The sequence below is a fragment of the Schistocerca americana genome, chromosome 2 (assembly GCF_021461395.2).
Source record: "Schistocerca americana isolate TAMUIC-IGC-003095 chromosome 2, iqSchAmer2.1, whole genome shotgun sequence".
Classification (NCBI taxonomy): Eukaryota; Metazoa; Arthropoda; class Insecta; order Orthoptera; family Acrididae; genus Schistocerca; species Schistocerca americana.
Window position 1 is genome coordinate 219,914,869 of NC_060120.1, and position 27,595 is coordinate 219,942,463.

Here is a 27,595-nt window from a genome sequence, read left to right on the forward strand (position 1 = left end):
CCTGCAAAAGCCTCAATAACCACCTTTTGTAGCACAGACTGCTGTGAGATATGCAGGAAGAGAGGCAGTGAGGTTCAGAAGGTACTGACAGGGATGTGGAGACATGCCAACTCCAGTGCTGTGACCAGCGGTGCTAGGTTCCATGGTTGAGGATCAATTACGTGAACAGCCCCTTTGAGATGGTCCCAAAGATTCTTGACTGGGTTTAAATCTTGTGGAGCTTGGTGGCCAGGGGAGTAGGTAAACTCATCCTGGTGCTCTTTGAACCAGAAGTGTACACTGCAAGCTATGAGACACATCGAACTGTCCTGCTGGTAGATGCCATCATGCTGAGGAAAAACAAACTATATGTAAGCTCAAACAACGGAAAATCCAGGATGGAATAATGGTAATATTATGAAAAGGTTAGACTGAAACACCACACAGCAGAGACGTTGACATGCAGCCACAACAAAAAGACTGTTAAACAAGTAACCTTTGGGCAAACAGGCCTTAACCTGAATTAAAGAAACAAACACACACACTCATGCAAACACAACTCACACACACATGACCGCAATCTATGGCTGCTGAGGCCAGACTCCTCAGCAGACAGAGATTGTGGTCATGTGTGTGTGAGTATTTTTTTTGGCTGGAAGCTTACTTGTTTGACAGTCTTTTTATTGTGATTGTCTGCGACTCAACGTCTCTGCTATATGATGAGTAGCAATCTATCCTTTTCATAGTATTGTCAAAGTGTGTGTTAGGCTGGTCATGGTCCACAAGGATAGGTGCATATTTGTGTTGATCCATTGTGTCTTACAGTATGACAAGATCACCCAGGGAACACCACAAAATCATTCCCCAGACCACAATGCTCTCTCCTCTGGCCTGGACCCTTGTGATGAGAGTTGCAGGGTGTTGGCTTTCAGACATTTCATGCTGTACACACCAATGTCCATCTGTTCAAAGGAGCTTAGAACATGATACATCTGAAAAGGCTGCCTGTTGCCACTAAGTAAATGTCCAGTTGCAGTAACGGCATGCAGATTCCAGCATTTGTCGCCAATGAGCAGCAGTCAGCATTGGTGGATGAACTAGGCTCCTGCTGTGGATGCCCATACGCTGAACGGTTGTCAAGGAGACACTGTTGGCAGCCTCTTGTTTTGTCTGAGTGGTTAGTTGCTCACCAGCAGTATGTCTATTTATCCATAAATATCTCAGCTGTCATTCACCACTGTCATCTATGGCCTGCAGTGCACAACAATCGTGTCAGCACCAGTTTTGGATAGGGCAATTTTGACAAGAATGGTATACTTTAACCATGGGGGATTGGGAATGGATTACAAACTGAGCTGCCTTTGAAATGTTTACACCCTTGGCCCAAAAACCAATGACAATGCCCTTTTGGATGACAGATAAATTGCTTCATTTCCAATCATGGCAACTGTTTTCCAAGTCCCCCTGCACGTTTTTATATACACTCCACTGCTAGTGCTGCCACCTGGAATCTGTGAGTGGTTATTGCACGTAGGTGTCAAACAAAGATAGTGGTCACATTAACGTGACTGAAACATGTATTACCAGATATGACTTATTTCAGTTAGATGTGGCCTTTTAACATGAAGACTATTCAAAATGTGAAGGTGGCTCAGTCACCAGTGGAGGGATGCATGTTGTAAATTACTGTGAGAGACAGGAATGCAAATAAATAGATTAGGGAACAGATTAGAGTGAAAGACGTAACTATAATAGTGATGGAAAGAAGTGGAGATGAGCTGGACAGTAGCCAGAAAGATGAATGGCAGCTGGCCAAGAAATGACAGAAGACTGAGAAGGCAAACAAATGGAAGATGAGTAGATGGTGGTAGAAAATATGCAGGAGCAATGGGGATTCTTGGCAATCAAGATTTCAGTGCATGAAAATATCTAGAGGAGGCTATTATTCGTCACTGGATTTCAAATGGGTGGCAATGATCCATCATATATTAGAGTCTAGCATAATAGTATTACACCAATGGCCTTGCTACAGTGGTAACACTGGTTCACGACACACCACTGAAGTTAAGTGCTGTTGGGCTTGTCTAACACTTGGATGGGTCACTGTCTGGGTCTTCCAAGTGCTGTTGGCTAGTGGGGTGCACTCAGCCCTTGTGGTGTTAATTGGGAAGTAGCAACACTGGTTACAGAAACTGACAACGGCCGGGACGGAGGTGTGCTGACCACATGCCCTCCATATGCACATCCAGTGATACCTGTGGGCTGAGCAGGACGCAGTGGCTTGTCAGTAGCTACCATTGGGTCTTCAAGGCCTTTTTGAATGTTGTATGTTTGTTTTGTAATAGTAGTATGAGGGTGGTTTGATAAGGCTGGTAAATTTCCATGAAAGAATGCAATATTTTTGTTGCGTTTTCATGGTTGGTAAGCTTCATTGTTCTAAGGATCCTCTAAAAAATTTTAACAATATAAAGCAATAGGTTCATTGTTGACAGCCATCTGAATTGGTCAGTGCATCAACTGTGGTTGAAAATGGAGGAAACCGAGTTTCATGCTGTCATTAAACATTTTCATTTGAAGGGTTCGACTGCCACACAAATCAAAACAGAATTGCATGCATTTCATACGGACTCTGCACCATCATTGAAGATAATTTACTTTTGGATTAATGAATTTAAATGTGGTTCGACAAGCACTGAAGATGGAAAAAAAAAATCCTGAAATTGCTGAGACTGTAGGCCAGTTGGCCAAACTGAGCGAGTATATAATATCCCGCTGGGAAATTTGGCTACGAAGAAGCTTTGTGAGGGTGTGTGCCACGATTGCTCACATCAACCAAAAGCACATCCGGCACAGTATTTCAATATCGAAGTCCACAACACATTTTGCGCCGATTTGTTACAGTTGTTGAAACCTGGACCCATAATCATGACAAACCATAGTCAAAACGGCAGTCTAGAAAATGGAGAAGGGCTGGTGAAAGAGCACTGAAGAAATCAAAGACCATTTTGTCTACTGGTAAGGTGATGGTCACTATTTCTTGGGATTTCCTAGAAATAATCTTTATCAATTAATTGAAAAAGGCAGAACCATAATCAGACCCCATAATGCTTCATTATTGGATCGTCTGAAACTTGCATTGGCCGATATAAGACCAAGGTTGGCACACAGAAACGTGCTGCTTCACCAGGATAATGCACCATCATAAACACATCAGCAATAACAATGGCGAAAGTGCATGAGCTGGTATTTAGCTGACTTACAGGAAAAAGTCACATTAGCAACAGACGAAGCAGACAAATGGTTTAATGAAAACAGACTCATTGTAAATGCCAAAAAAACAACGTGGATCAACTTCAGACATATTACAAATAAAATAAAAACTAACCTTACAGTAGAACTGGGTAAGTGTAAGATTGAACAAGCATCATACACTAAATTCTTGGGAGTATGGTTTGATGAACACTTAAGATGGGAAAAGCATGTAATATCATTGAACAAAAAATTAAGTCAAACATGTTATATACTTAGAATGCTTAAAAGCTCATGTAATATTAAAACAGTGTTATGTATTTATTTCTCATTCATGCACAGTTTATTAAGATACGGCGAACAGTTTTGGGGGAACATCAGTCTAACAAAACACTCATTTAGACTACAAAAGAAGGCAGTCAGAATAATAAAAGGGATAGGATACAGAGACTCTTGTAGGCAAGCTTTCAAAGAATTAAAAATCATGACACTACCATCTTTATACATATATGAAAGCATATGTTTCTTAAAAGAACACGAGGAATTTTCTACATTAAACAGAGAATTTCACAACTACGAAACAAGAAATAGGAATGATTTCCACAGAGAAATTCATAAAACAGCTATGTATCACAAAAGTGTACTATACCAACCCAAAATCCTCTACAGTGCTCTCCCCAAAGAACTAAAAATAATACCAAAACTGTACATATTTAAAAGAGAATTAAAAAACATATTATTGAGCAATAGTTTTTACAGTATTGAAGAGTTTGTGAATCGTTGACAATAAAAGCGCAGTTAATATTTCCCTGACATAATAAATATGTGTAATTGCTCACATTTAAATACTTGCTGTTTCTATGAAAGTGTGAAACTGTTAATGTAAGAATGTAAATAATCTTTGATGTGAGAATAACTAACTTTTTTTTTTTGTACGTTGTTATCCTACTTGTATATTTTTATGTTAATGTTCTAAAAGTTCTATTAAAATTATAATGTCTAAGTGACAAGTAAATTCAGTTACAAATTTTCATGTATATGTATTTTAAATTGTAATGTTTATTGACAAGTCCTATATCATTTCGATGATGTACTACAAGGACGCTAATAAATTGAATTGAACTGAATTTCAATTAGTTCCTCATGTCTCCTACTCACCAGACGTAATCCAAAGTAACTTCTTCCCATTCCCTAACTTGAAACGATGGCTTGCTGAGAAGAATCTTTCATCAAATGAGTCAATGAATATTTTGTAGAATTTACAGAATCCATTTTTCCGATAGGAAAGCTGAAGGATCGCTTGACCAAATGTGTATCCCTCAAATGAGACTGTGAGTAGTTTACGAAACAAACATTTTTTCTTGCTTTTTTACCGGACATATCAAACCACTCTCGTAAAGTGACTATTTTTAAACAAATAATTTCGAGCGGTCGCTAAATCTTTATTGAACAAATTTCGTTTTTCTCCTTCACCACTTTCATTTTACTCCTGAGGGGGTAATTATTCCCACTGCTTTAGAAAGTGTATATTCGTTCTGCGCTCATTGTCCAAGCGGAGTGCCTGTGTTGCAAAAGATATTATTGGAATGAGGATGCATTGGATTCTCTGTGGCAATTACTCGCCTCTGACACAAGTAAGTAGCGAGGACAAGTTGTGACTGGCAGCTCAAGTGGTTACACTGTCAACATGAACTGCAAGCGGAAACTTCGAGTTGTCTCCGAGAGAGCCACACTTGGACAACTGGCCAACAGCGAAGAGGCGGTTTTCGTGTGACTGCGTGATGCGACTTCTGCCCTTTGCAGCTACAGCGTCGCAGACAAACAGCCAAGGGGGAGAGAGCAAATGCGTGTCCGACTGTGGCTCGCAGAAGTCTACAAGAGAAGCTGTCGCGGCACGCTCTGTGCTGTGAGCAAGGGGAAGAGAAGCAGCACCCAGCCTAAGAGCTAAAGCCCGTGAAACGCCACTGAAGAGGGCTCAAGATTATGAAATTGAGTTTTTTGATATACCGTAACTAAATACATTGTAGCTGATTCGCTGAGTTCGAGAACACGCCGTACCCCAGAAGTGAACTTAACAGAAAGAATATAAAGCGTACTGTACGTCAAACTATTGATAAATCCAACTAATGTTTTTTGAAGGTAGAATACTTTGATACGTAAAAGGTAAACATACTCCATCAGTATACGCAAATTACATATTTTTGTATTAACAATGTGAATATGACCTTACCTCTTTGCTATGAAGATCTGAAATTACTTCTGTATCTACGAAGGATTCACAAGACAGTTACGAAAAAGTGGACCTTTAGATAAGTCTGTCCAAAACAAATATGCACAATAAGTGTAAATGTGTAAGACAAATAATAGTGAACGACAACTGTCTAAAAATGTTAACGAATATATTTATCTGGGCAACTGATATTTAAGGAAACTTACGAAGTGAAATTTACCGACGAATCCAGATGGGCAGGAGGGCTTACTGAAGAAGCGCAACAGATTTTAACTAGCGTACCCAACGAGTTAGGAAATAAAACTACAACATACTCAAGGAATGTAACTTTTTTCGCACGATATATCAATGACGTTAGGTTGAGCACGAAAACTAAATACCGGGTATCTGAAATAGAAAAAAAGAGTTTCAAAACGCGTCAGATAACCCTGTTTGTTGTTAACAAACGTGGACGTGGACGTAAACCACTGGCTCTACCCTCCAATAATATCGCTGTCCTACCGCAGCAAGAACAACAGTAACTTTGCCAGACCAGGTTCTGTAGTACGTGCTCTATCTACACGCATTGTCCATACGCTGCGAGAATAAAAGTACTCATAGTAAGAGACGGGAATGCGAGTGATTATTCATCGTCGTAATTACCACGCCCCCTCTCCACTACCTACACACTAAAAATGGTTATTGAACGTAAATGTTTCTATGACACTATGAACAGAAAACTTCGCGCATGTGACTGTGCTAATGAATTTATTGCATTATTTTCGTGCCTTCTTACTTTTACAGTTGAGCGCATATTAAAAATTTCAATAAACTGTACTGCATTTTGAAACCTATGTGTTTGGTATTGTTTTTCAACACGAAATTTGATACCTTTTTAGCTCACTTCGCGCTGAAAACAGAACTTTTCGATGGACGCATTTGTCTCATAGATGAAATACCGCTGAAGACGTGTCTATGTTATAGCAAGATCATATGCTTCGAAGTCCACCATAGACGAGGAATATCTGCAGAGTGAGCCCAGCGGACTGCACTTGTAGCAAACATGAATATATATCGCTGTTTGTTTACATTTTGAGCTAAGACTGAAACATTACTATTAAACTTATTTGCCCTGTTTTAAAACATTTCTTTGCCAGTAACAGCAATGGGTAATAATTACTTCTGCTACGGATGCAAATCAAAATACGGCAAAGGAAGAAAAGTTACTCTTCATAGGTAAGGTCTAATTACATTTATCACATTAGAGACAGGCAGTTCATGTGTTGGTTAATGTCGAGACACAGTCTGATGAAGTTATAAAATCGTAGGACTAATTTATGTGAGTGTATAGTTATATTTTTGGGAGATGGTTGGTAAAAAACAATTAACAGCAATTCACAGTGATAAGTGGTTCATTACAGATAAGGAAGAAACTGTAGTCATATAAGGAATTTTTACAGCAAACTGTATGATAGAACTCGTGAACCGCTGAGAACACTTTAAGTGAATGAAAACGACAAAGACTCAGAAATACTCCCAAAAGAAATAAGGAAAGCTATAAATGAAAAGCAAAATGGCAAAGCAGGAGTCATGATGGTTTGATGGTTGTACTACTTAAGCTCACTAGTAAAGAAGCAGAAAAACATCTGTCTAAAATCGTTACGGCTTGTATAGGAATAGGCAGCATCCCCGCCCACTGGAACAAGGCAAAGATAATTCTTATATACAAAAATGGATGTATCTGCGATTTGAAGAATTATCGTCCGATCAGCTCACTACCTGTTATCTACAAAGTCTTGACAAATCTCATCAATGGTGTTCTGGAAAACGCACAGGCCACAGAACAAGCTATATACTGCAGTGATTATAGCATAATGAACAATGTACACACGCCGTGTGGCGTAATTAGTCGAGCCAGTGAAAGTGAAATGCCACAACGCATAGCTTCTGTAGATTCTGAAAATGCTTTTGATTCTGTCAATCACCCTACAGTTATACAGGCACTGGCCATACAAGATACATAAACATATTATGTAACATCAATGATACGTCGACAGCTTCTGTTTGTGATGGAAAACGCACAAGGGAATTTTCCATTTGAAGAGGAATAAATCAGGGTGATCCTATATCCCTGAAATTATTCATAGCAGTTCTTGAGATGGCTATGTCCAAAATCATTTTAAGGGTAAGGGGAATCAGAATAAACGGTAAGAGACTCGCTAACTTGAGATTTGCTCACGATATAGACCGAAGAGCCAAAGAAACTGGTACACCTCCCTAATATCGTGTAGGGTCCCCCGAGCACGCAGAAGTGTCGCCAAACGAAGTGGCATGGACTCGACTAATGTTTGAAGTAGTGCTGGAGGGAAACGACACCATGAATCCTGCAGAGCTGTCCATAAATCCGTGAGAGTACGAGGGGGTGGAGATCGCTTCTGAACAGCATGTCGCAAGGCATCTCAGATATGGCCAACAATGATTCCAGAACGAGATTTTCACTATGCAGTGGAGTGTGCGCTGATATGAAACTTCCTGGCAGATTAAAACTGTGTGCCGGACCGAGAATCGAACTCGGGACCTTTGCCTTTCGCGGGCAAGTGCTCTACCATCTGAGCTACCCAAGCCGGACTCACAGCCCATCCTCACAGCCTTACTTCTGCCAGTACCTCGTCTCCTACTTGTTTGGAAAGTAGGAGACGAGGTAGGGCCTACTGGCAGAAGTAAGGCTGTGAGGACGGGCCGTGAGTCGTGCTTGGGTAGCTCAGACGGTAGAGCACTATATATACATTGAAGTGCCAAAGAAACTGGTAAAGGCATGCATATTCAAATACACGGGTATGTAAACAGGCAGAATTCGGCGCTGCAATCGGCAACGCCGACAACAAGGGTCAGGTACAGTTGTTAGATCAGTTACTGCCGCTACAATGGCAGTGAGTTTGAACATTGTGTTGTAGTCAGCACATGAGTGATGGGACAAGCTATCTACGAGGTAGCGATGATGTGGGGATTTTCCTGTGTGACCATTTCACGAGTGTACCACCAATTTCAGGAATCTGGTAAAACATCAAATCTCCGATATCGCTATCGCTGTAAAAAAAGATCCTGCAAGAATGGGACCAACGATAACTGAAGAGAATCATTCAGTGTGACAGAAGAGCAACACTTCCGCAAATTTCTGCAGATTTCAAAGCTGCGCCACCAACAAGTGGCAGCGTGCGAAGTGTTCAACAAAGCATCGTCGATATGGGCTTTCAGAGCTGAAGACCCACTCATCTACCTTTGATGACTGCATGACACAAAGCCTTACGAATCACCTGTGTCTGTCAACAACGACATTGGGCTGTTGATGACTGGAAACATGTTGCCTGGTTGCACGAACATCGTTTCCAATTGTATCAAGCAGATGGACGCGTATGGATACGAAGACAACCTCATGAATCCATGGATCCTGCATGTCAGCAGGGGAATGTTCAAGCTGGTGGAGGCTCTGTAATGGTGTGAGGCGTATGCAATTGGAGTGATATGGGGCCCCTGATACGCCTAGATACAAACTCTGACAGGTGACACATATGAAAGCATTCTTACTGATCACCTGCATCCACTCATGTACATTGTGCTTTCCCACAGACTTGCGAAAATCCAACAGGACAATGCGACACCCCACACGTCCAGATTGCGACAGAGTGGCTCCAGGAACACTCTTCTGAGTTTAAATACTTCCTCTGGCCAACAAGCTCCGCAGACATGAATATTATTGAGCATATCTGGGGTGCTTTTCAACGTGCTGTTCAGAAGAGAGCTCCACCCCCTTGAGCTCCACCCCCTTGTACTCTTATGGGAGCCGGCCGGAGTGGCCGTGCGGTTCTAGGCGCTACAGTCTGGAGCCGAGCGACCGCTTCGGTCGCAGGTTCGAATCCTCCCTCGGGCATGGATGTGTGTGACGTCCTTAGGTTAGTTAGGTTTAATCAGTTCTAAGTTCTAGGCGACTGATGACCTCAGAAGTTAAGTCGCATAGTGCTCAGAGCCATTTGAACCATTTTTTTTTACTCTTGTGGATTTATGGACAGCCCTGCTGGATTACTGGTGTCATTTCCCTCCAGCACTACTTCAGACATTAGTTGAGTCCATGCCACATCGTGCCGTGGCACTTCTGCATGCTTGTGGGAGTCCTACTCGATATTAGGCAGAGTACCAGTTTTTTTGGCTTTTCAATGTAAAAGGCAATGTCCTGACTAACTGACTGGCAAATTTATTTATTTGCATGTCAAGTTCCGTAGGACCAAACTGACGGGCAAATCTGCAAGATAATGGAACATGTCAGCATATGAAATTACAAAAAAAAGTAATAACAGACGAAAATAAAATGTTTATGAAACCAAAAAAAGTCAAGCCATAAGTTTAACTAAACGCAGTCAACAATATAACAGAAGAATCAGCTTTATTTTTCAAGGAACTCCTCAACAGAATAAAAGGAGTGACCCATGAGGAAACTCTTCAGTTTAGATTTGAAAGAGCGTGGATTACTGCTAAGATTTTTGAATTCGAGTGATAGCTTATTGAAAATGGATGTAGTAGTATACTGCACACTATTCTGCACAAGAGTTAAGCAAGTCCGATCGAAATGCAGATTTGATTTCTGCCAAGTATTAACTGAGCAAAAGCTGCTTATTCGCGGGAATAAGTTAATACTGTTAACAAGAAACGACAGTAAAGAATATATTTATTCAGAAGCCAATGTCAAAATACCCAGACTAGTGAATAGGGGTTGACAAGAGGTTCATAAACTTACACCACTTATTACCCAAGCTGCCCTTTTCTGAGCCAAAAATATTCTTTTAGAATGGGAAGAGTTACCCCAAAATAGAATACCATAGGACGTAAGCGAATGAAAATAAGGAAAGTAGACTAATTTTCGTGCCAAACGATCACTTACTTCAGATACCATTCAAATAGTAAAAATGGCAGCATTCGGTCTTTTAAAAAGATCCTAAACACGGGCTTTCCACAACCGTTTACTATCTATATGAACACCCAGAAATTTGAACTGTTCAGTTTCAGTAATCATATGCCAAATCTGTGAAAGTAAAACGTCGAGTTTTGTCGAATTGTGTTTCAGAAACTGTAAAAACTGAGTCTTACTGTGATTTAGCGTGTTTATTCTCTACAAGCCATGAACTTATGTCATGAACTGCACTATTTGATACAGAGCCAATGTTGCACACAACATCCTTTAGAACCAAGCTAGGGTCATCAGCAAACAGAAATATTTTAGAGTTACCCATAATACTAGAGGGCATATCATTTATATAAATAAGGAACAGGAGTGGCCCCAAGACAGATCCCTGGGGACCCCCCATTTGACCATACCTCACTCAGACCCCACATCACAACCATACTCAACACTGTGAATAATGACCTTTTTCTGTCTGTTGTAAAAGTAACAGGTGACCCAATTGTGAGTTACTCACCATATTCTGTAATGGTCCAACATGTTGTTGTGGTCTTCAGTCCTGAGACTGGTTTGATGCAGCTCTCCATGCTACTCTATCCTGTGCAAGCCTCTTCATCTCCCAGTACCTACTGCAGCCTACATCCTTCTGAATCTGCTTAGTGTATTCATCTCTTGGTCTCGCCTCTACGATTTTTACCCTCCACCCTGCCCTCCAGTACTAAATTGGCGATCCCTTGATGCCTCAGAACATGTTCCGCCAACCGATCCCTTCTTCTAGTCAAGTTGTGCCACAAACTCCTCTTCTCTCCAATTCTGTTCAATACCTCCTCATTAATACCTAATCTTAAGCATTCTTCTGTCAGACCACATTTCGAAAGCCTCTATTCTCTTCTTGTCCAAACTACACATTTATCGTCCGTGTTTCACTTCCATACATGGCTACACTCCATACAAATACTTTCAGAAACGACTTCCTGACACTTAAATGAATACTCGATGTTAACAAATTTCTCTTCTTCAGAAACGCTTTCCTTGCCATTGCCAGTCTACATTTTATATCCTCTCTACTTCGACCATCATCAGTTATTTTGCTCCCCAAATAGCAAAACTCCTTTACTACTTTAAGTGTCTCATTTCCTAATCTAATACCCGCAGCATCACCCGACTTAATTCGACTACATTGCATTATCCTGGTTTTGCTTTTGTTGACGTTCATCTTATACCCTGCTTTCAAGACACTGTCCATTCCGTTAAACTGCTCTTCCAAGTCCTTTGCCGTCTCTGACAGAATTACAATGTCATCAGCGAACCTCAAAGTTTTTATTTCTTCTCCATGGATTTTAATACCTACTCCGAATTTTTCTTTCATTTCCTTTACTGCTTGCTCAAAATACAGATTGAATAGCATCGGGGAGAGGCTACAACCCTGTCTCACTCCCTTCCCAACCACTGCTTCCTTTTCATGTCCCTCGACTCTTATAACTGCCTTCTGCTTTCTGTACAAATTGTAAATAGCCTTTCGCTTCCTGTATTTTACCCCTGTCACCTTCAGAATTTGAAAGAGAGTATTCCAGTCAACATTGTCCAAAGCTTTCTCTAAGTGTACAAATGCTAGAAACATAGGTTTGCCTTTCCTTAATCTTTCTTCTAAGATAAGTCGTAAGGTCAGTATTGCCTCACGTGTTCCAACATTTCTACGGAATCCAAACTGATCTTCCCCGAGATCGGCTTCTACCAGTTTTCCATTGATCTGTAAATAATTCGCGTTAGTATTTTGCAACTGTGACTTATTAAACTGATAGTTCGGTAATTTTCACATCTGTCAACACCTGCTTTCTTTGGGATTGGAATTATTATATTCTTCTTCAAGTCTGAGGGAACTTCGCCTGTCTCATACATCTTGTTCACCATATGGCAGAGTTTTGTCAGGGCTGGCTCTCCCAAGTCTGTCAGTAGTTCTAATGGAATGTTGTCTACTCCCGGGCCTTGTTTCGACTTAGGTCTTTCAGTGCTCTGTCAAACTCTTCACGCAGTATCATATCTCCCATTTCATCTTCATCTTCCTCCTCTTCCATTTCCATAATATCTTCCTGTAGGCAGTATCTATCTTACCCCTTGTGAGATAAGCCTCTACATCCTTACATTTGTCCTCTAGCCATCCCTGCTTAGTCATTTTGCACTTCCTGTCGATCTCATTTTTGAGACCTTTTTACCCCTTTCTGCCTGCTACATTTACTGCATTTTTATATTATCTTTTTTCATCAATTAAATTCAGTATCTCTTCTGTTACCCAAGGATTTCTACTAGCCCTCATCTTTTTACCTACTTGATCCTCTGCTGCCTTCACTACTTCATCCCTCAAAGCTACCCATTCTTCTTCGACTGTATTTCTTTCCCCCATTCCTGTCAATTGTTCCCTTATGCTCTCCCTGAAACTCTGTACGACCTCTGGTTCTTTCAGTTTATCCAGGTCCTATCTCCTTAAATTCCCACCTTTTTGCAGTTTCTTCAGTTTCATTCTACAGTTCATAACCAATAGATTGTGGTCAGAGTCCACATCTGCTCTTGGAAATGTCTTACAATTCAAAATCTGGTTCCTAAATCTCTGTCTTACCATTATATGATCTATCTGAAACCTTTTAGTATCTCCCGGGTTCTTCCATGTATGCAATCTTCTTTCATGATTCTTGAACCAAGTGTTAGCTATGATTAAGTTATGCTCTGTGCAAAATTCTACCAGGCGGCATCCTCATTTCTTAGCCCCAATCCATATTCATCTACTACGTTTCCTTCTCTTCCTTTTCCTACTGTCGAATTCCAGTCACCCATGACTATTAAATTTTCATCTCCCTTCACTACCTGAATAATTTCTGTTACCTCATCATACAGTTCATCAACTTCTTCATCATCTGCAGAGCTAGTTGGCATATAAACTTGTACTACTGTAGTTGGCGTGGGCTTCGTGTCTATCTAGGCCACAATAATGCGTTCACTATGCTGTTTGTAGTAGGTTACCCGCACTCCTATTTTTTATTCATTATTAAACCTACTCCTGCATTACCCCTACTTGATTTTGTATTTTATGGAGCAATATTTTGTGATCAATGCAATGAAACGGCTTAGTTAAATAAAAAAATATGCCTAGCGTTCGAAACCTTTTGTTTCACCTATCCAGTAACTCACAGAGAAAAGAGAATATAGCATTTTCAGTTGTTAAACGTCATCTCACGCTGAACTGTACATTTTAAAGCAAATCGTGTGATATGAAATGATCTATTATCCTTACATACACAGCCTTTTCAATAACTTTAGCAAACACTGATGGCATAGAAATGGGTCTAAATTGTCTGCATTATCCCTTTCTCCCTTTTAATGAAGTGGCTTTACTACTGAGTGCTTTAATCGTTCAGGAATGTGACCGTTCCTAAAGGAAAAATTACATATATGGCTAAGTACAGGGCTAATATGTGCAGCACAGTACTTTAATGCTCTGCTAGGCACTCCATCATATCCATGAGAATCCTTAGTCTTCAGTGATTTAAGTATTGACTCAATTTCCCCCTTGTCTGTATCTGAGAGGATTATTTCAGACATCAGTCTCGGAAAGGCATTTGCCAAGAAAGTAATTTGATTCCCTGTAGAAACTAAATATTTATTTAATTCACCAGCAATGCTCAGAAAATGATTGTTAAATACTGTACATATATCTGATTTACCGGTAACAGAAATATTTTTACTGCGAACTGATTTTATATCGTCGACCTTGTGCCGCTGACCAGACACTTCCTTCACAACTGACCATATGGTTTTAATTTTAACCTGTGAATCAGCTATTCTATTTGCATACCACATACTCCTTGCCTTCCTAATAACATTTTTAAGCACCTTAAAATACTATTTGTAATGGGCTACTGTAGGTTGATTTTGACTACTTCTAACATTTTGATATAATTCCCACTTTGTTCTACAGGATATTCTTATTCCACTAGCCAGCCACCCAGGCTGCCTTTCACTGCTAGTACCCTATTTAGGACGTTCTAATGAAAAGCAACTCTTAAAGAGCATGATAAATGTGTTAAGGAAGGCATTACATATGTCGTCCATGTTATTGGCACTGTAAACATCCTGCCACTCTTGTTCCTTGACGAGGTTTAAAAACTCTCTATTGCCGTCAGATTAACTTTCCTACATAATTTGTAGTTACATGTGACATTTGTTTTAGTGCACAAACCCTTTGGTGTTAAAATTTGTGCATCATAGTCTGAAAGGATCTCTGTCCTTTTATTAACAGAATGCCCTTCTACTAATGAAGAATGAATAAAAATATTTTATATGGCTGTGCTACTGTTCTCCTGCACCATAGTTGGAAAAAGCACAATCAGCAACAGATCATATGAATTAAGGAGATCTACTAAGATTCATTTTCTTCCACAGTCATATACAAAATTAGCATTGAAGTCACCACATATAACTAATTTCTGGTACTTCCTATAAAGTGAATCAAGAACCCTCTCTAGCTTGAGCAGAAATTCTTTGAAGTCAGAGTTAGGGGACCTATAAACAACAAAAATTTTAAGTTTAGTTTCACTAAATTCAACTGCCCCTGCACATCATTCAAATATCTGTTCAGTGCAGTGCGCTGCTACATCTATGGACTCAAATGGAATGCTGTTTTTTACGTACATTGTCACTCCCCACTTCGCAAGGAACTTCTTCAAAAACAGCTAGCTAATCTGTATCCTGGTAAAGGAAACCTCTGAATTGTCAAATTATTTAAGTGGTGCTCCGATATACCAAAAATTTCAGAGTGAACTTCTATAAACAGTTCATTAACGTTATCTCTAATATCTCTCATATTTTGATGAAAGATACTAATTCCTTCTCTACTTGGAAACATGACGTCCTCTGGAGGTGATTCCTTGAGGGACTTCCTTTAAGCACGTATATGTATCAGCTGACTTCAGTCTAAAGAATGTGCAGTTCTAACACCACTACTACACGAATTTTTCCATGAGTGGTCTCACCACCATCCACTACACTGTCACCTATAAGCTTTGTCTGCCTCCCCTTCCCATCCTATAGAGGTGCAGGCCATGCCTAGTGAAACCCGATCTACTGATAGATTCAACTGTCACCACTACAATGTGACTCATGCCCTCTGCCATCAGTGCCATCTCCAGCTCAGTGTTAACACGCTTTACAGCTGCATTAAGATGAGGCCGATCATGACACAGAAACAGTTGCACGAAATGCACATTAGTGCCACCAGTTTGAGTAGCTAATTTTACCAGGTCACCACCTACATCATAATCCCTGTTCCTATCAAGACTATTCTCTGCTACACCCACTATCGCTACCTGATCCTCCTTCGTAAAATTCCTGCGTAACTCCTGTATGCTGTCACTCACTTAAGCCAACCCTGCACGAGGCTTCACAGTGCTGGTAACCTGGTACTCACTCCCGAACACTTGCTCGAACTGTTGGCCCACACCACTACCGTGTGAACTATCTAATAGCAGAACCTTCTTCTTTCTGTTAGTCTTTGCAACTGGCTTAGGCCTCCTAACTGCTGAGGACTGCTGCATATTTCCTAGACCCACAGCAACAAAAGGCTCCTCTCCACTCAACTCTGTCAGTTGGTCAAATTTATTGCGTATACGCAAAGTACAACTGTCTGAATACCTCCTCCTCGTAGTTGCCTTCTTGCCAACTGCCAGTTCCCATTCCCTAGCACCCTTCACCCTCCTCAACGTATCTAGTTTCTTTTTTGCGTATTGTAACTGCACCTGAAGGGCACAGATCTTACGTTTCTGCTCCTCTATCAACTTATTTCTACTACAGATTGTGCATTCCCACGAGAGGATCTCGCTAGAATGCCAGCTAGCTTCCCCATTGCATTTCGCCCAATGGAAAGATTTGAACAAATCTCACAACGCAGACCATCCATCATCACCCAGTTCAAAACGCTAAGGATAGAAACTTGAAATTTGGAGATTTCGATCTTATACTATAGGGGTCATTTAAGAAGGTGTTTTTCAAAATACCAACCCTAGGCAGATGAAATAGGGGATGAAGGTTTTTTTGAAAAATGCCACTATTACGGCAATTTTGAACTAGACAAATGAAAACTGGTATTTGGTTTCTCAGTCAGAAATAAATAAATGCGTGTTTCAGCATTTTTGGATATTTAACTCTATGGAGGTGAAATAGTGGGTGAAAGCTTTTTTTGAAATCATATCATTATTAAAAAACTACTGAAGTATTTTTAAAACTACATATATGAACATCGGTATTTGACTTCATGGTTATAAATAATAAAACAAAAAAGGTGTTTCAGTGTTTCTGGGTATTGAACCGCTAAGGGTTAAAATAAAGGATGAGATCTCTTTATGAGAATATCTTATTATGAAAGCAATTTTAAACCGAAATCTATGAAAATTTATATTTGGCTTCTGAGTTAGAAATAAAAGATACAGGTTTCATTGTTTTTGGAAATTCAACCCCTATGGGGGTTGAGTGGGGGATGAAAGTTTTTATAAAAATATTTAATTGTAAGAGCATTTTTGAAGCTAAATCTATGAAAATTTGTATTAGGCTCCTGCGGTAGAAGTAAAACATATGCATCTCACCTAAGAGGGTGAAATAGGGGAAAAACGTTTTATGAAAATGTTTCATTGCAAAAGCTTTTTTAAAGCGAAATCTTTGAAAATTGGTGTTTGACTTCTTGGTTAGAGATGAAAAAATACGTGTTTTACTGTCTTTGGAAACTCAACCCCTAAGGGGGTGAAATAGGGTCAGACTAATTCACTGACTCATCATCGCCCAGCCCAAACCGCTGAGGATAGAAACTTGAAGTTTGCAGATGGTGTGGATCTTATACTGTAGACATCATTTAAGAAGAGATTGCCCGAAATTTCACTCCTAAGGGGATGAAAGGCTTTTTGAAAATATGTCAGTATTAAAGGAATTTTGAAGCTGGAACTACGAAAACTGGCATTCGGTGTTTAGCCAGAAAATAAAAAATAGGTGCATCGGCATTTTTGGAAATTCAACCACTAAGGGGATAAAATAGTAGGTGAAAGTTTTTTTGAAAATTAATAATTGCTAAAGAACTACAAAAGGATTTTGAGGCCACATCCATGACAGTTGGATTTAACTTCTCCGTTAGATATAAAGAAAAATATGTGTTTCAGTGGCTCTGGAAATTCAAACCCTAAGGGAGTACAATAGGGGATTAAAATTTTTAAGAAACTATTTCGTTACATTAAAAAAGTTTAACCTAATTTATGAAATGTGGTATTTCACTTCTTGGTTAGATATACAGAAACACCTGCTAGGGGTTGAAAGTTGCTATGGAAATATCTCCACAAGAACGCGAAAGGCATGATTAACAAAAACTTCGGACTCCAGCTACCAGAATCGTTTTCTGGTCGGGAGTATATTCGGAAAAGATCATTTTTATATGGCCTTAATTAGCATGAAAAGCTTAGGAGGTGTTGCAATTTGAGAACAACATAAAAATTCGATTAAATAAAAAGCAAAAGAAAATCTCTGCATTCCGTACTGCACCATGTGAGTGAAGCAGCGGGCGCTAAGCTATTGTGTACATAAGGCAGACTGTCAATCTGCATCTGAATTTACATCCATACTCTGCAAACTACTGAGAACTTTGTGGCAGAGGGGGCTTGCTATTGTGTCAGTTATTAGGCCTTTTTTCCATTCCATTCACTTGTGGAACACAGGGGGAATGACTGCTTAAACGCCTCTGTGCCTGCTGTCATTCGTCTGATCTTCACCGCACGATCCCTATGGGAGTGAGATGTACAAGTGACAGTACATTCCAAAGTTCATCATTTAAAGCTGGTTCTTGAAACTTTGTAAATGGGCTTTTTTCCAGATAATTTCCGCCTATCTTCAAGCTTCTGGAAGTTCAGTTTTTTTAGCATCTCTGTGACGCATTTTCGTGGGTCAATGAAACCTTTGAGCACTTGTGCTGTCCTTCGTTGTCTACGTTCAATATCCCATGCTAGTTCTGTTCACTAAAGTTCATAAACACTTGGGTAACAATGCAGAGCAGGTTACATGAGTGTTTTGTATGCAATCTCCTTTGTTGAATGATTGCATCTCCCTAGTGTTCTGCCAATGGACCCAAGCCTACCACCTGCTGTACCTATGACTGAGCCTATTTGCTCAACCTATTTCATATCCACACAAGGTGTTACACCCATGTATTTGAATGAGGTCACTGATTCCACACCCCTCAGATTCTACATGTCTGCAAGCAGGTTCTAGTGTGGCAGAGTAGTGTCGCTTAGTTGTAGCGTGTCATAGGGGTTGCCTGCCCACAGGCACCTAGGAACAGGCCATCTCTGTACGGGTACGTTTTTAAAGTGTTCAACAAATGTGCGCGGTTGGCACTGATTTTATTGCCGAATTGGAAGGTCTCAGAGGGACAATTTACCGTTCTGTTCACACAATGTGTCACTGTCCCCCCTTTCGCCCCCATGGCACACCACAGGAGAACACAACAGATAGTGACTGACGTAACCTAAATACCATTTCTTGCTTTGGGTCATGTTAAAATTTCGGAGAATGATCTGGAACAGTCGCTAGTGGCTCCACCCTGTATACCAGAGCAAGAATTACCGTCGTGCAGCCTCCAGAGGGGTCAGATGATGTTCAACGTGGTTGCAGTCACACGATGTCCTTAGAGAAGGGGTAAATAGTCCAGCGAATGTCGACAATCCCAAAAGTTGTCAAGAGCGTCGTTCTGTTGTACTTTGCACTCTATACTGTTGTATTCACCGGCGAAATGTGTTTAAATGAAAACCCCAAAAGAAAGGGGTGGTTTCACCGACATCCTTTATGCCTCCTCCTGCGGCCTTTTCGTGTCGATTCTGAACAGAAGTGTGTCTAAAATGTTTTCCCTGGCTATCCATAAGAAAGACGCGTGATTTCAACGCTGGGTATCGCAGTTCTGACCTCCTATGGAGAGGTGTCAAGAGAAACGGTGAGATGTGGGTATGGGGGCACGTGAAGATGTTCCCACCCTGTGACACATACGCTGTGGCGTTGGGCAGAATTATGATAAAGTCTGATGCCAATGTGAGCGCATGAACCCACCTTTACACCTCACACGAACTTCTGAGCTCTGGCCTTTTTCTCCGAATACGTCGACACCTCTCCGTTTTAAGCGAGGTTGAGAGTGAGGGTAGTGTCGTAGGGCGCCACGCTTTTGCACCATCGCATAAGAAGGTTGTGTGAACCTTTGAACCAAACTTCAAACTTCTGCGTCACAATGGTGGAAAATGGCGTAGTTTCTAAACAGTGATCATTTATTCTTTTGCCCAGTGTACACTGAGGTGGCAAAAGTCATGGGATAGCAATGTGCACATATGCAGATGACGGTAGTATCGCGTACACAAGGTATAAAATGGCAGTTCATTGGTGGAGCTGTCATTTGTACCTAGGTGATTCAAGTGGAAAGGTTTCTGACGTGATTATGCCCGCACGACGGGAATTAATAGACTTTGAACATGGATTGGTAGAAAGAACTAGGTGCATGGGACATTCCATTTTGGAAATTGCTAGGGAATTCAATATTCCGAGATCCACAGTGACAAAAGTACGCCGACAATACCAAATTTCAGGCATTACCTCTCACCACAGACAACACAGTGGGCAACGGCTTTCACTTAATGAAAGCACATCACCTGCAGCACCTCTCCTGGGCTCGTAACCATGTCTATTGCACCCTAGGCGACTGGAAAACCGTGGCCTGGTCAGGTAAGTCTCGGTTTCAGTTGGTAAGAGCTGATGGTAAGCTACAAAGCCATGGAGCCAAGCTGTCAACAAGGCACTATGCAAGCTGGTGGTGACTCCTTAATGGTGTGGACTGTGTTTACATGGACTGGACTGGGTCTTCTGGTCCAACTGAACCCACAGTTCACTGGAAATGGTTGTGTCCGTCTACTTGGGGACCATTTTTAGCCGATCATGGACTTTATGTTCCTAATCAACGATGGAATTTTTTATGGATGGCAATGTGCCATGTCACCAGGTCACAATTCCTTGTGATTGGTTTGAAGAGCATTCTGGACAGATTGAGCGAATGATTTAGGCACCAGTATCGCCTGACATGAATCCCATAAACATTTATGGAACATAATTGAGAAGTCGGTTCTTGCACAAAATCCTGCACCAGCAATTATGGAAGACTATAGACACAGCGTGGCTCAGTATTTCTGCAGTGGATTTCCAACGACTCGTTGAATCCATGCCACATACAGTTGCTGCACTACGCTGGCAAAAGGAGATCCAACACAATATTAGGAAGTATCACATGACGTTTCTCACCTCACTTCACCTTCTCTGTTTTCGGCTCTCGAGTAAGAATGGACTGCCATTCCGCCACAGACATTTAGATAACTCATTGGAAGTGTCCTCCGCAGATTTCAAGCCGTCGTAGAGGCAAGTGGTGGACACAACCCATGTTAACGTTCACCGATGAGTGTCCATATGCTTTTGATAAGACAGTGTATGGTAAAATGAAGAGGGTAGCTGGTAAGGGATAGGAATGGAGAGCCGTGTCACACCTGTTGAAGGGGTGATGACCAAAATATCAGTGAAACAGGTTCGAGCAGTGTCTCGTACGTTTCTGACGGTAGAGATGTAGTTGGTACTCACTGGGGTGTTGGCAGTGGGCGCCGGTGAAGTGCGGCGGGCAGCGGCAGGAGTAGGCGTTGAGCAGCGGCTGGCAGACGCCGCCGTGCAGACAGGGGCTGGGGAGGTCTCTGCTGCCACAGGGCGGGCCCTGCCATTGGAACACGCCCTGTCTGTCCTCGCCCAGGTTCTCCAGCGACTGCCCGTTCACCACCAGCCGCTGCACCGCGCCATCCAGCCCGGACGACACGTTCGAGCAGTGGCTCACCTCCATTCCTGGACTAGGGACGGCAAAAAATATCAGTATATCATAATATCGGTTTTCCATCAAAATACTGTCGCTATACATCGTCGATATTTGAATTATCGATATATTCGATAATCGCTATACAATACAGAATATCGAAAGTGATATTTTCATTCCTCTTTTCTTGATTCATAGGCACTAAAGTGCTCATAAGCAGATTTCTTGCCCAATCCAACAACTACCGATCTTTGCAATTTGACAGTAAATGTCTTGCAATGGGCTTAATTTAATTTCATATTCAGCACCACAAATGAGCACCAGATTTGAACAGATGTATCTATGTTTCATATTCATTCACTCTGATAGTCCTGTTGCAGTGTCAGCTGCAGTAGTGGAAAAAAACGGTAAGCGAATGGGCCAATTGTCACCTGAACAAAGAGCTGTAGATATAATACAAGAAGATTCTAACTAGCCTTCAGTTTGGTTATGGCATGAAAACTATTGTCCGGAAGCTCAGTCGCACAAGAAATTCCAAACTCTGATTCTCTGTCAAACGAGCTAAAACAATATCTCGCTTAACCAAATTTAGGACGGAACTGTGATCCTGCGAAGTTGTGGGTTCATAGTCGTCATTTTACACCATTTTTTGTCGGAAATTGCTCAACAATACTTAATATGCCAAGCCTCTCCCGTTTGACTGAAAGAGTGGCATCCTTAGTAGATTTTGTTGTGGCAGATAACAAAATCAGACTGACAGGGCAACATATTAAACAGAAAGTTCTGTTATCGTCTATCTATTCATTTCTGTGACTTAGATTAATTTTTTAAATTCCTGCAAATTTTGAAAAATCCACCGATATATCCAAATGTCGATTTTTATGTATCGATAATACATGCACCTTATATATTAGTTTTTTGTAAATAAGTGATTTTATAATTCAATGTATACCTTTTATTGGTTAATGTTTGTTAATCATTTCTGTGACTTAGATTAATATTTTTTTAAATTCCTGTAAATTTTGAAAATATCAACTGACATATCCAAATGTTGATCTTTTTGTATCGATAATACATACGGATCTGATATACATCGATACAATATATATCGATATTTGCCCATCCCTATCCTGGACTACAGGAATACGCACCGCTGCCGCAGCTCTCACAGTGCTTCACAACTGCACTCCATATGACATGGTCATTGTTAATAAACCTCTGACAGGTCGACCTTAAGAAGTGGCCCTTTCAGGTCCTCTCTCTTCATCTTCTTAAAACAGTAAGAGACAATCATAAAGCAAACTGGAAAAAACAGTTTTTGATCACGGTAAGATTACCGATCTCCGTTAAGTCCAAAAATTTGTAGGTCATTAACGAATTCATCGAAAGCTCAGCTCGTGTTGCGATCGGATTGTAGTTAAGCACTCACTGGTTCGAATCTCGCAGGTACCTATATTCTTCTTAATTTTTTCAGTTTCATATTTGCCAACAGATGGAAATGTTAAATAACAAACTTTGTTTATTTTCTGATCGGATCACAACAGTCAATGAATAATGCTGTATGTCTTTTTCTAGTTCTTACTGCACACCGATTTTTTAGTTCGTTGTTAACACATGACGAGTCTCGTTTCGGCTGTTATGTTGTTTTCAAGTGATCGTTTTAGATGTCACAATACAGCGTCGTCGAGTGTTTTGTGAGAGTTTTTCTCAATTTTTTTACTAGTGGAGTTTCTTAGAACTTTATGTTTAGTTCACTTGATATTTGCGCCAATGCTCACTTGACATAAACATATTTGAAAAGATAAATACAGCAAAGATATACCTGGTTATAAGCATACTCCTCTCGACTTCTGGCAAGACAAGTGTTTACTGTCAAGGAAGGCCTCCTGGACCCCACAATATGCTGTGACATAAATAGTCGGTATTACATCTCACAAGGGAACCTCCCCATCGCACCCTCCTCAGATTTAGTTATAAGTTGGCACAGTGGATAGGACTTGAAAAACTGAACACAGGTCAATCGAGAAAACAGGAAGAAGTTGCGTGGAACTACGAAAAAAATTAGTAAAATATACAAACTGAGTAGTCCATGCGAAGATAAGCAACATCAAGGTGAATGTTAGCTCCGGAGTGCCGTGGTCCCTTGGTTAGCGTGAGTAACTGCCGAACAAGAGGTTCTAGGTTCAAGTCTTCCCACCGCTGAAAATTTTACTTTCTGTCTCTGTTCACTGTAGTAAGTTTAGTATCTGTGTTTTGCGACCGCACCGCAAAACCGTGAGATTAGTAGACGAAAGGACGTGCTTCTCCAATGGGAACCGAAAACATTGGATCGCAAGGTCATAGGTCAACCGATTCCTCCACAGGAAAACACGTCTGATATATTCTATACAACACTGGTGACGGCATGTGCGTCACATGACAGGAATATGTTGTCGACCCACCTAACTTGTACACTTAGCGAATGGGTAAAAAGATTCTTCTATATTGTCCGATTTAGGTTTTCTTGTGGATATGATAATCACTCCCAAAAAAGTGATGAAAACATAAGAGTTCGTCACATAAACAAAAATAAAAAATTAAACTTTTCACTCGAGGGAAGACTTGAACCTAGGACCTCTCGTTCCGTAGCTGCTCTCGCTAACCACGGGACCACGGCACTCCTTGACTCGTGTTCTCCTTGATGTTGCATATCTTCGCATGGACTACTCAGTTAGCATATTTTACTAATTTTTTTCATAGTTCCACACAACTTCTTCCTGTTTTCTCGATTGATCTGTGTTCAGTTTTTCAAGGCCTATCCACTGTGCCAACTTATAACTAAATCTGAGGGGGGTGCGATGGGGAGGTTCCCTTGTCAGAAACTTATATACACTACGTCACTTATAGTTACGTGTATTTCCTCACATAATATACAACTAAGGGAAGCAACCCTCCTTTAGCAAAAGATTCCGGAATAGTCCTCCATTCGGATCTCAACGAGGGGACTGCCAAGGGGGAGGTTACCATGAGAAAAAGATTGAATAATCAACGAGATAATAACATTGTACGAGTCTTGGCGTGAAATGTCAGATGCTTGAACGTGGTAGGGAAACTAGAAAATCTGGAAAGGGAAACGCAAAGACTCAAGCTAGATATGGTAGGGGTCAGTGAAGTGAAGTGGAAAGAAGACAAGGATTTATGGTCAGATAAGTATAGGGTAATATCAACAGCAGCAGAAAATGGTATAACGGGAGTAGGATTCGTTATGAGTAGGAAGGTGGGGCAGAGAGTGTGTTACTGTGAACAGTTCAGTGATAGGGTTATTCTCATCAGAAGCGACAACAAACCAACACCAACAACGATAGTTCAGGCATACATGCCTACGTCGGAAGCTGAAAACGAAGAGATAGAGAAACTGTATGAGGATATCGAAAGGATAATACAGTATGTAAAGAGAGATGAAAATCTAATAGTCATGGGGGACTGGAATTCAGTTGTAGGGGAAGGAGTAGAAGAAAAGGTTACAGGAGAATGTGGGCATAGGACAAGGAATGAGAGAGGAGAAATATTAACTGGGGCCTGTAATAAGCTTCAGCTACTAATAGCGAATACTCTGTTCAGGAATCACTGGAGGAGGAGGTATACTTGGAAAAGGCTGGGTGATACGGGAAATTTCAATTAGGTTACATCATAGTCAGACAGAGATTCCGAAATCAGATTCTGGATTGTAAGGCGTACCCAGGAGCAGATATAGACTCAGGCCACAACATAGTAGCGACGAAGAGTAGGCTCAAGTTTAAGACATTAGTCAGGAAGAATCAATACACAAAGAAGTGGGGTTACGTAAGTACTAAGGAATGACGAGTTACGCTTGAAGTTCTCTGAGACTATAGGTACAGAAGCAGGGAATAGTTCAGGAGGCAGTACAGTTGAAGAGAAATGGACATCCCTAAAAAGGGCGGTAACAGAAGTTGGGAAGGAAAACACAGGTACAAAGAAGGTAACTGTGAAGAAACCGTGGGTAACAGAAGAAATACTTAAATTGATCGATGAAAGGAGGTAGTACAAAAATGTTTCGGGTGACTCAGGAAAACAGAAATACACAATAAGTGCAGGGAAGCTACGACGAAATGGTTGCATGAAAATTGTGAAGAAATCGAAAAAGAAATAATTGTCGGTAGGATTGACTCATCATACCGGAAAGCCAAAACAACCTTAGGTCACATTAAAAGCGAGGTTGATAACATTAAAGTGCAACTGGAATCCCACTGTTAAATGCAGAGGAGAGAGCGGATAGGTGGAAAGAATATATTGAATGCCTCTATTAGGGGGAAAATTTGTCTGATGTGATAGAAGAAGAAAGAGGAGTCGATTTAGAAGAGGTAGGGGAACCGGTATTAGAATCAGAATTTAAAAGAGCTTTGGAGGACTTAAGATCAAATAAGGCAGAAGGGATAGATAACATTCCATCAGAATTTCAAAAATGACTAATCACGTGGGTGTGTAGGATGTACACTACTGGCCATTAAAATTGCTACATCACGAAATGACGTACTACAGACGCGAAATTTAACCGACAGGAAGAAGATGCTGTGATATGCAAATGATTAGCTTTTCAGAGCATTCACACAAGGTTTGCGCCGGTGGCGACACCTACGACGTGCTGACATGAGGAAAGTTCCCTACCGATTTCTCATACACAAACAGCAGTTGACCGGCGTTGCCTGGTGAAACGTTGTTGTGATGCCTCGTGTAAGGAGGAGAAATTCGTACCATCACGTTTCCAACTTTGATAAAGGTCGGATTGTAGCCTATCGCGATTGCGGTTTGTTGTATCGCTACATTGCTGCTCTCGTTGATCGAGATCCAATGACTGTTAGCAGAATATGGAATCGGTGGGTTCAGGAGGGTAATACGGAACGCCGTGCTGGATCCCAACGGCCTCGTTTCACTAGCAGTCGGGATGACAGGCGTCTTATCCGCATGGCTGTAACGGATCGTGCAGCCACGTCTCGATCCCTGAGTCAACAGTTGGGTACGTTTGCAAGACAAGAACCATCTGCACGAACAGTTCGACGCCGTTTGCAGCAGCATGGACTATCAGCTCGGTGACCATGGCTGTGGTTACCCCTGACTCCCCTGTAGTTTGTTGTGAACCTGTCATTTTCGTGCAAATAGTAATTAAAAGTAAGAGTGAACAATTTTTAGTAAAAATTGTGATTCCATATTTGTTAATTGACATTTTCAATTGTTAATAAATGTGAGATTAAAAAAAGTAAGACCATTAGTAGTAGTGAGATTCGAATCAGCGAATTTATTATGTTTCATTTCAGTACCCTAGGTGCTGAGCTGCCGATGAATTCGTCAGTAATTTACAAATGTTTCGTACTTAAAAATGCTCGGAAGTCTTCTGACCTTCAAAGCCCATTTATTTGAGATTTTTTTTTTTAAATCAGAGAGGGCCAGTGCATAAGGTCAACTTGTAAGAAATGCTTTAATTGTAATACTCTCTAACTTAACATCTGTTAGATTGGCGCACGAGTTAGTAGAGGTTTTTGCATAGTTTAATAAACACAACATAGGTACGTAGCCGGCCGAAGTGGCCGTGCGGTTAAAGGCGCTGCAGTCTGGAACCGCAAGACCGCTACGGTCGCAGGTTCGAATCCTGCCTGGGGCATGGATGTTTGTGATGTCCTTAGGTTAGTTAGGTTTAACTAGTTCTAAGTTCTAGGGGACTAATGACCTCAGCAGTTGAGTCCCATAGTGCTCAGAGCCATTTGAGCCATAGGTACGTAATAGAGGCTCTAGGCATCAGTAATATATTCTCCTTCACTGTTTACGACAGTCTTCCAACGTTGGTGTAACTTTTCGATTTCTCGACTGTAGAAATCATGTGGTTTTGAGGCGAATAACTTGTCGAGCAATGTTCGCAGCGTATTTTCGTCCGGAAAGGAAGTTCCTTGAAGGTTGTTCGATAGAGAGCGGAAAAGATGAAAATCCGAGAGCGTAAGATCAGGTAAATGAGGTGGATGCGGAATGACTTCCCAACTCAACTCCTGTATAGTGTTTTTTATTAATCTAGTAGAATGTGGGAGGGCGTTTTCATACAGTTGCATCACTTCACGCAGTCTTCCTGGTTGTTGTTCTTTGACTGCTTCGGCAAGACGTCTCAGTTGTTGACAAGAAATGGTTAAACCTCGGGGAAGCAATTCGCACAACACGAAACCGTCGCTGTTCCACCAGGTTCATATTAACTTTTGTGAAGACGTTCGGGTCTTTGTATGGGGAGTTGCTGCTTTGTTTGGGGTCAACCGTTTCTTTC

General features: G+C 41.0%; 1 protein-coding gene across 1 annotated transcript in view; it reads right to left on the reverse strand.

Annotated features, from left to right (window-relative positions):
* LOC124593905 (agrin-like) overlaps positions 1-27,595 on the reverse strand; it is a 669,506-nt gene that overhangs the window by 28,589 nt on the left and 613,322 nt on the right. Inside the window, exon 22 of the mRNA XM_047132256.1 lies at positions 21,075-21,331. Within this exon, the coding sequence (XP_046988212.1) occupies positions 21,075-21,331 (257 nt within the window). The remainder of the gene's footprint in view (positions 1-21,074; positions 21,332-27,595) is intronic.